Here is a 9,887-nt window from a genome sequence, read left to right on the forward strand (position 1 = left end):
CCCGTGTCTCGGATCCGAGGGGTATCACAACTTTGATCTCTAGTGGCAAGACCATGAAGGATTGGACCTTATATATAGATGGAGGTCTACGGTTCAGGGGTTTGTTAGTTGTTCCCATAGTTTGTTGTGAGGACGTCTTACGGGATTTTCACACTTCCCGCTTTGCAGTTCATCCGGGTGGTACCAAAATGTATCACAATCTGAGACGTCAGTATTGGTGGAATGGAATGAAGAAGGACGTTGCACAGTTTGTGGCTAAGTACCTTACCTGTCAGTAGGTGAAGGCCAAGCACCAGAGACCAGTTGGTTTATTGCAGCCATTGCCGGTAACACAGTGGAAATGGGAGGAGATTACTGTGGATTTTATGATAGGTCTTCCTAGGTCACGGAGGGAAAATGAAGTCGTATGAATCATTATTGATAGATTGACCAAGACGGCTCACTTCTTGCCTATTAAGGCAATAGATGACGCAGAGGCACTTGGTGTACTTTACATAAAAGAGAGTGTAAGATTGAACGGAGTTCCAGTGGCTATTGTTTCAGATAGGGATGCCAAGTTCACCTTGAAGTTCTGGGAAGGACTTCAAGCAACGTTTGGCTCAGCGTTGCACCTTAGTACAACATTTCATCCACAAAAGGAAGGTCAGTCGGAGTATACCATCTAGATCTTGGACGATATGCTTCGGGCCTGTGTATTTGACTTGGGTGGTAGTTGGGAGGATTACCTTCCACTTATTGAGTTTGCCTATAACAACAGTTATCAGGCGAGTATTCAGATGGCTCCATTTGAAGCGTTGTATGACGGACCTTGTGGGTCTCCTATTTGTTGGACTGAGGTGGGCGAGACAGCCGCCTTGGGACCCGACATCGTACTTGAGACTACAGAGAAGATTAAACCGATTAAACAGAGGCTGTTCACGGCTCAAAGCTGATAGAAGAGCTATGCAGATAGGCGAAGACGACCACTATCCTTTAAGGTGGGAGTCCACGTTTTTCTTCGGGTTTCTCTATGGAAAGGGTTGATGCAGTTCGGGAAGAGCGGCAAGTTGTCGCCATGATTCATTGGACCTTTTGAGATTTTGGACCGTGTAGGATAGGTTGCCTACAGATTAGTATTGCCACCACAGATGCACAGTGTCCATAATGTTTTCCATGTATCGATGTTACGGAAGTACGAACCGGATCCATCTCATGTTTTGAGTTGGGTTGAGGTTGACATTGATGAGGATGTTTCCTACGAGGAGGGACCAGTTCAGATCCATGATGCACAGCAGAAGGTGTTGAGAAAAAAGACGATACTGTTGGTAAAGGTTCTTTGAAGGCATCACGGAGTTGAAGAGGCTACTTGGGAGCTCGAACAAGAGGTTTGCTCCAAGTATCCAGAGTTGTTTTCTCCCTCAGGTATGGCTTGATTTTGGGGACGAAATCTTTTAAAGTTAGGGAGAATGTAATAGTTATGATTATATATATATATGTACATATATATTAAAGTTATAAGATAATTTTTTTATTTCAAAAAGTAAGTAGGCCCCACCAATATATTAAAGATCACAAAAGGCCATAAGGCCATTACACAGACTTATTGGTTCTCTCTCTCTGCTGCATCACTCTTCGTCTCGGCAGTTTCCTTTTTTTTTTTTTTTTTTTTTTTTTTTTTTTTTTTTTGTAATTTCAAGGATTGATCTAGCTTTATTCCTTTGGAATTTAGTAGAACTTTGTGAAGCAAAGTCAAAGAGCTCGTCGAGGCCTTCAATTTGATAGGAGCCAAACATCATTTGGCCAAGCCTAGGGATTCCAAAATTAGGGCTTAGATTTGGAGATTTGGGGGGTTTTCACTTTCATTAAGGTAGGGGTGTTCTAATCTACAACTTCTTGGGTCTTTTGTGAATTTTTCCCCTTTAATTTGATTATAAGCATGCTAAATTTTGATTATCTAGCTTGTTGTTGTTGTAGTTATGTGTAATCAAAATGATAAATGTGTTTCATATGTTATTTGAGTTCATATACATGACTATTTTCATTACGGTAAATGAGCATGCTTAGTGTTGATATGTTGTATGTTCTATGATTTTTTTTTTTATTGCTTTAAAAAATTGATGCTATGGTTATTGAAAAAAAAAAAAAATGAATGTTTAGAAATTCCTATTAAATTGTGATGATGATGTAAATGGAATGTGTGAAATCATATGGTTAAATTGATGATTCGAAGTATGAAACATTCATGCATCCATTGGGAAAGAGAAAGGGCGAAAAATATTTGGTAGAACAAACGAAATTGTTTTAGGAAAAATATTTTCTAAAAGTGTTGCGAAAACCGGACGCCTAGAAGGCGCCTAGTGGTCTGTGATGTTGGTGTAGTCTAGAAGGGAATGTAGTTGAGTTTAACTAGGCTAGATGCGACGTCTTGGAGGTGTCTTGTGGTCGTGGATAGTTAACCAACCTTCCTTTTGTGATGCCTTGGAGGTGCCTTAGGTCGGATTACACTAACGATTTGGTTGTTGAAATGGAATTGTTTCGGAAACGAGGAACGACATTTGCATAACATTGCACTTCATGACATTGTGGGAAAATTTGTGATTTGTTGACATTTGCAGATACTTGTTGCTGTGGTTGAGAATATGTATTCCCCATGGTATGACCCCGTTCCTTTTTGCCCATTCTTTGTGTGAAATTCACGGGGACATAAGAAGCGTATCTTAGACACTTCCAACTGAGATGCTCACCCCATTATTTTTAACATTTTTTAGGATACGGAAAAGAGGTGGCGAATATCGATCCACCACAAGTTTAGAGAAGATCTATTTTATTTTGTTATCTTTTGTATTAGAACTCTAATATTTTGTAAATGTAATCTTAACTATTTTGTGAAACTTTAGTTTAACTAGTATAATGTTGTAAGCTATGGACTTTTAAATTTTAGCTACATTTTATGTACTATAACTTGATGTAACTAAAGTGTGTTCCTTATTTGGATGAGGGAGGAAGGGGATTTTTGATATGTATGTAATCATTTTGGAAATGTGATAAAATAATTGTATTGTGCGTTGGGACATGATAGGTTATTTTTAAGGCCCAGTGAGGCCATTGCATCTTTTTTTATATTTCAACAGGTTGTAGAGTGCGGAGGTCATGCCAAAATTTTATATATTTTATTATTATTATTTTGATATCTTTTTGGGTCATTACAACTCTACTACAGTCCAAGTAAAGATCCGATAAACGTATACATCCTAGTCAATCCAATAATAACTAGTAGTCCGTATATATATATATATATATATATATATATATATATATATGTATGTATATATGCACACACACACACATACACACACACACAAAAGGAACCTCACTAGATTATTGGGTTGTCTCAACTTGAATAGTAGGCAACATGTAAAACGCACATATAGTGGGCATGAGTACCTAAACCTACAAGGGCACACAACTACAATATATTTAGCTACACATCCCTGGCAATATACGCACCCTAACCACTGATCCTGAGGCTCAAGCTCATATCATGGCATATAATTATATATATATATATATAATCCCTCATATCCAGTATAAAGTAATCCATAAGGAGGACTTAACATTTTAGTTAATCCATTCCCTTATACAAAATAGGTAGGACTCAACTGATAAGTTAATCCATCCCTAGAATACCACCATCCCATACAGGTGCATTAAACCACACAATCCAACAATTGATGTAACAAATAAAATAATACATCAAATAATTCAAAAATTAACATTGCAATAGAATATCATGTTATCACAAAACAAGAATAACATATAAACTTCTTTAAGCTTCCTACATCATGTATCTTACACAAACTGAATCTAAAATATGCTAATATTTATTTTACAGCCAAGTAAGCATTCTCCAATTTCAATTCATGTTGAGTATTTAATCTCAATTGTTAGAACAATTTAAAAGATTAAATCCATTCATTTGTTTAAAACATTTAAATAGCATGCATCGATATGATCAAGTCTCTTTAAAATTTATTTAAACTCCTACCTAGTCCCTATTTAATGTTCAGGACCCTTCAAAACCAATTAAGATTAATTTAACGTTGTTTACGAAAATTTCCCAAACAATGCTCGAACTTTCCTCCTAATAGCTCGAGCTTCCTAACCATAGCTTGAGTTTTTCTCCTATAGCTCGAGCTTTCGATCCATGGCTAGAGCTTTACATCAATAGCTAGAGTTTTTCTCCTATGGCTCGAGCTTTGCTTCCAAGGCTTGAGCACTGTAACGGCGGATCGAGTATTGTTACGCGATTCAACCCAGAAACCCTACTGTGAATTTATTCTTTCTATTTAAGGATTTTAAGGCATGTTTCTAGGTTCCATCAATACACAAATCAAATCCATAAAGAAACCAGATTAAATCCACAAATTTATCAATTCATACAACAAGAACAAATATGAACCAAATTCATAAAACCTATATTCTAATCCAATTAAACATGCATAATTATTTAGTCTTATGTGTTTAAGAATCTTGGAATCTCCTAGACATGTATAGAAACACAAATCAAAGGGAGAGAGATAGAAGAAGAACTTGCCTTAAACTTTCGAATTGAAAGTTTAACTTCTTCTTCCTTGATCTTCTTCTCTAAAGGTTTTTCTCCTCCTTCCTTCTTCTTCCTCCTTCTCTCTCTAACTCTCTTTCTCTAAAATATATTACGTGATATATTTCTAACCCTATTTTACAACCCTACTCCTTTTCCCAATCAAGTCAACTTAATAAAGAAAATAATAAAATTAAAATATTAAAAAGGTAACTTAAAATATACTACGTATATAATCTATGTATATCCTTATTAAATAAATAAAATATATATATCAGATTATTTATTAATACTACAGTTACCATAAAATTAAAAGGTAACTTAAAACATGATACATATAAAATTTATGTATATCCTTATTATATAAATATATAAAATATATATATCAAATTATTTATTAATACTAAAGTTACCATAATATTAATTAATAAATTACTTTCATTTTATATATATATATATATATATATATACATATACAACTATCCATGGGTAATTATCTATACACATTAAACCTCCTATCCAAGTAGTCCATGGGACCTAATTGGTTGGGCCATTACTACTAACCATAACCATAAAATAAAATAAAATATTTAAACATTTAATCTACAATTAATTATAATTAATCGAATACATCATTTAAGCACACAATCTAATAAACAATTAATACAAATAACATCTAGACAAATAGCCAATTAATCAAGTAACACTTAATTCCATTAAACACATAAGCAATTAGTCAAATAATCAATTAAACAATTAAAAATTAAAACGTATAAATAAATACCGAGACTATCCTTTTAAAATTAGGGGTATTACACCCAGTGTCAAACTTGTGCCTAGCCCACATTTCAACTGGATGCTGAAGTAGCCACATATGTGCTTCTATAGAAATACCCTCAATAATAGACATAGCCTCCCTAAACCCTTTTTCTGTGTATGACCTTGCTACAGCCCAAAATGATCTTCTAAATTTCAAACCAGAAAGCTTGCACTTAAAGTTGTTAAATATGTGCCTACTACATCTCCTGTGAGCTGAAAAAGGAAAATGCTCCTACATTGCTAGTTCGATACCTTACAATGAATTTTTAGTAAACAATTAGCAAAATATTATTGAAATATGTACACAATTTTAGTATGCAGTAAAATGAGATATTTGATGTACTACCTTCTGCCCATCTGTCATGAATGTGAATAGCTGATTGTGGACCCCATTTCCAATGATTGTGTGGAGGTAGTAAAATGTAATACCCCTAATTTCAAAAGGATAGTCCTGGCATTTAATTTATTCTTTTAATTGGTTTTTCAATTATCTAATTGGTTAAGTTGCGTTTTATTTATTTAATGGTGTTTTTGTTTGAATTTAAATTGTGAGTTAATTTTAACTTGTTTGTTTTAATTGTTGCTTTGACTTATTTGACCTACTTGAATTATTTGTATTATATGAATTTCTTATTTGTAGTTGTTTATTTATTTCATTTTGTTTATTTTATGTAATTTAATGTATGAAATTATTTAATTAAAGTTAATTGTTTTCTAACTTCACGTTACAGTTGGGTTGGTTGTAAGCGGCCGACATGTTTTTCACTTAGATATGGGCTGATTAGGTTTCACATTAGGGTTTCAATTTGTATTAGGTTTTGTGTAACCTTATAAATAGATGTAATAAGGTTGTACCTAGGGTTTTAAAAACAAACAAAACCAAAACACGTCTGTGGAAATAGAGAGGAGGAACAGAGGAAGTTGTTAGTAGGAATTGCCGGGAACCTTCGAAGACGGTGTAGAGATTTTGAACAAAAGTCTCAAAGGCAAGTTCTGTCCTAACTCTCTCCCTTAGGCTTCATGTTCTTTGCATACTTAAATAGTTACAAGATGATTGTATGTTTAAAAAAAAAAAAACGTAATCTGTTTGTATGCTTTAATACTTTGTGTCGTAATTCTTATTATTGGTTAATAGTCGAAACTTGGAACTGCTATACATTGTTTTTGGTTTAAATTCATGTTAGTAGGTGTTGTAGGGACCTAAACAAGGATTGAAATATACTGGGATCTAGGTACAGTTTCTAGGAACCTACACAGTGAAGTGCCGAAGGTGTAGACGAAGCCGAAAAGAGAACACGGAGAAGAGGAGGGAGAGAGCCGGCTCCTTTTGGGATTGGAGCCGGCTCCTTTTGGGATTGGAGCCGGCTCCTTTGGACTTGGAGGCGGCTCCAAGTGTTTTTTTGGAGCCTGCTCCATATTTTGTTTTCCAATTTTTACGTTTTCTGTTGGTTTGCAGTGAGACAGCTTCTTGTGTATGGAATTTTTAAGTTTTCTAATAGAAACTAAATACTGTAATGGGTGGTTTAACAGTGGTCTGGAGTGGGGTTAAAGTTCCCAGGGATTGAATAATACAGATTTAAACACCTAGTTCAATCATTAAAACTGTATAGAATTTTTGTGTGCCTTGTAGACTTGTTTGGTTTTGGACAGTGTAGTTCGTAATTGTTTTAGGAGTTTCTGTGAGGGATTCACTGCAAATTTCATATTCAAATAATAGAAATAGATGCTAGGAATCTATATCATCTTAGGCTTAAGTGGTAGTTAAATTCCTAGAATGCAGTGCATTAATCTGTTGAGCAGAAATTTATACGTATGAGTATTTACTAATATTTCTAGTGCATGTTATGGAATTTAATGAGATAAAATCTGTTTAGGCTCTGTTAATTAAGAATACTGGAAGTAAATTTTGTATTTACAAGCACAGCTTCACGGGGTCAAGTATTAGTTCCTGTGATGTGTTCTACGAGATGGTTTCTGTGTAACGGTATTATATAAGCATGTAAATATTATATTTATTATGTTTTCATGCTTATCATGGAATGGTTGAAATTGATATTTATTTTGTCAATGCTCCATCAACTGCTGGATTGATTAAAGCATATTTGATAATGTATTCTAAAATGCTTAGTATGGAATTGTTGATATTGTTATTTAATTGTCAATGCCTTATCAACTGTTGGATGGATGAAATTGTATGCACCGGTATGGGACGGTGTCATACTAGGTTTGGATTAGCTCAAATTGCTAAGTCCTACCTATTTTGGAATAAGGGCACGGGTTATTAAATACAATCTTCTTTATATATATAAGTCGGTACGGTTGAATACGCCGAATGACTTATTGGATTCCTTGTGGATGGTTAGGAACGTAGTTTAGATATATTTTTATGATACCGTGTCATGAGCTTGAGTCTCAGTGTCGACGGTTATGGTGTGTATATGCAATTGGATGTGTAGCTAACTGTGAGGGTTGAGGTATACCCTGTTTAGGTTTAGGAACTCATACCCACTCAGGTGCATATTGTGTGATGCCTTCTATCCAGGTTGAGACCCTCTTCATAGTCTAGCGAGAGTCCAGTAGTGTGGATATATTTATGTATGGAGTATTAGTTATTGTTGAACTATTTAGTATGTACATGCATATCGAGTCTCTGCTTGGATTGTAGTAGGATAGAACTTGTTCGTAGGCCTGACCCACTTCTATTTTTCAGGTGTACGTCAGTTCCAGGCTTGAGCTTGTTCGTGCTAAGCAGAGACAATCTTCCACTCTACCAGCGATGTAGGACTTCTTTCCAGATAATAGATTTGGGTTTTGTCTTCAGCTTTACTTTCATTTCAGTTTGGGATTTTATTAGGGGTCCACTGGAGATGGATTCCCGAGTTGTTTAAATTATGGAGTTTTGGATTATCAAATTTAAGTATTTAATTATTAAAGGATTTTATATTTTAGTTTCTTCCAGCTTTTAAAACTTAATTCTTATTTCTTTTGTAATCTGTGTTTGTTATAACGTATTAATGGTTTGATATCCCTCGAGTTTGGGCCTGGGCCTGATCAACCCGTGTCTCGAATCTGAGGGGTATCACATAAAAGAAGAATGACCAACTATCTTTATTTTCAGCCTCCACAACATCATATGCAATTGAGAACAAACCATAGTTCCCATCCAATGCAGCAGCAGATAAAAGGACACAACCAAATGGACCCTTTAAATGACGTCCATCTAAGCCAATAAATGGCCTACAACCATCTTTAAAGCCAACGTGATTGGCTGCAAATGAAATAAAGAACCTTTTAAAAGATAGATTAGGATTCAGATTATTAATTTCGTACAACTCCACCTTTGCTAAACTACTAGGATTAGTCTTCTTAATTTCAGCTCCATACTTCCACAATTTTCCATAAGATTCTAAATGTGACCCTGCATTCACCTCCAAGGCCTTTCTTTTAGTCCTATACAAACTCATTCTACTTACATCAACCCCATATTTCTCAAGAACCTTAGCATGCAAAACCTCCAATTTTATTTGAGGATCTGCTCTAAATCTTGATCTAAGTTTTTGAGCAATCCAAGTAGAATTGGCTTCCACATTCTTCCTTCCTCTAACAGAAGTGTGATCTGTACCAATATTCTTGATCATATAAGTGACTCCATCTGGTAAGACAGATGCATGGATTCTCCATGAACAAGCCAAACTTCCACAATGGGCACGAATCTTCTTCTTATCATTTTTGTCCCTTACAAACTTAAAACCTTCCTAGATGGCATAATCCTTCATGACAACCCTAAATTTGTTAATGTCATCGAACAATAACCCTTTTTCAAGCACAATTTTTTCCCCCCTCAACTTCCTTATAAATTTTTCCCCTAATGCTTTTTCCCAAATAATCAGTTTCATGATTTGAATCTGATTCATCACTAATAAATAGATGTTGACCACTATTGTCAGACTCATAATTTGATATGTCCACATCACCAGCACCAAAAGGTACATCAATTGAGTTACCATTCATGATTTCCATCCATTCCTAATCATTATCACTCAAATTAATGTTTTCCTTTTCACTATCCCACTCTGCATCAGAATAATTGACACCATCCTCATCAGTAAATACAATACTGTTACTTCCAATAGGGGTAGAATACTGCCAATCCCAACAACTTCCACCTCCAAACTCCCTACCAGAACTAACCAATGGAGAGAGACTAAACAATGGATTAGAACTAACCAATGAACAAGGACGATAAATTGGATCATTAGGACTAACCAATGGATTATCACTCACCACATTCCCTTCTCCAGCTTCCAAATACAAATCTATTTTTTTACTGTTCTTGTACATTTCAAAGCAATTTTTTACTTTTTCATCCCCTATCAATAACATCCTATCACCTGCCCAAGCACTAAACAATATAATTTCATAGTTAAACGTAGTGCTGCAAACACATTGGATATTAACACGTCACATGCATCATATAACATTTCCATGT

The 9,887-nt window shown here is 34.9% G+C and overlaps 1 protein-coding gene across 1 annotated transcript; it reads right to left on the minus strand.

Annotated features, from left to right (window-relative positions):
* Positions 1-772: 772 nt before the first annotated feature.
* Positions 773-9,409, minus strand: LOC132309727 (uncharacterized). Its single transcript, XM_059808011.1, has 3 exons — positions 9,245-9,409; positions 8,502-9,153; positions 773-879 (listed from the first exon to the last, which is right to left on the minus strand). Exons 1-3 carry the CDS (start codon positions 9,407-9,409, stop codon positions 773-775), a joined length of 924 nt encoding a protein of 307 aa, XP_059663994.1.
* Positions 9,410-9,887: the final 478 nt, after the last annotated feature.

This window comes from Cornus florida, unplaced genomic scaffold (assembly GCF_030987335.1).
Source record: "Cornus florida cultivar Cherokee Brave unplaced genomic scaffold, ASM3098733v1 CherokeeBrave_3.0.0_Hap2_Chr05, whole genome shotgun sequence".
Classification (NCBI taxonomy): domain Eukaryota; kingdom Viridiplantae; phylum Streptophyta; class Magnoliopsida; order Cornales; family Cornaceae; genus Cornus; species Cornus florida.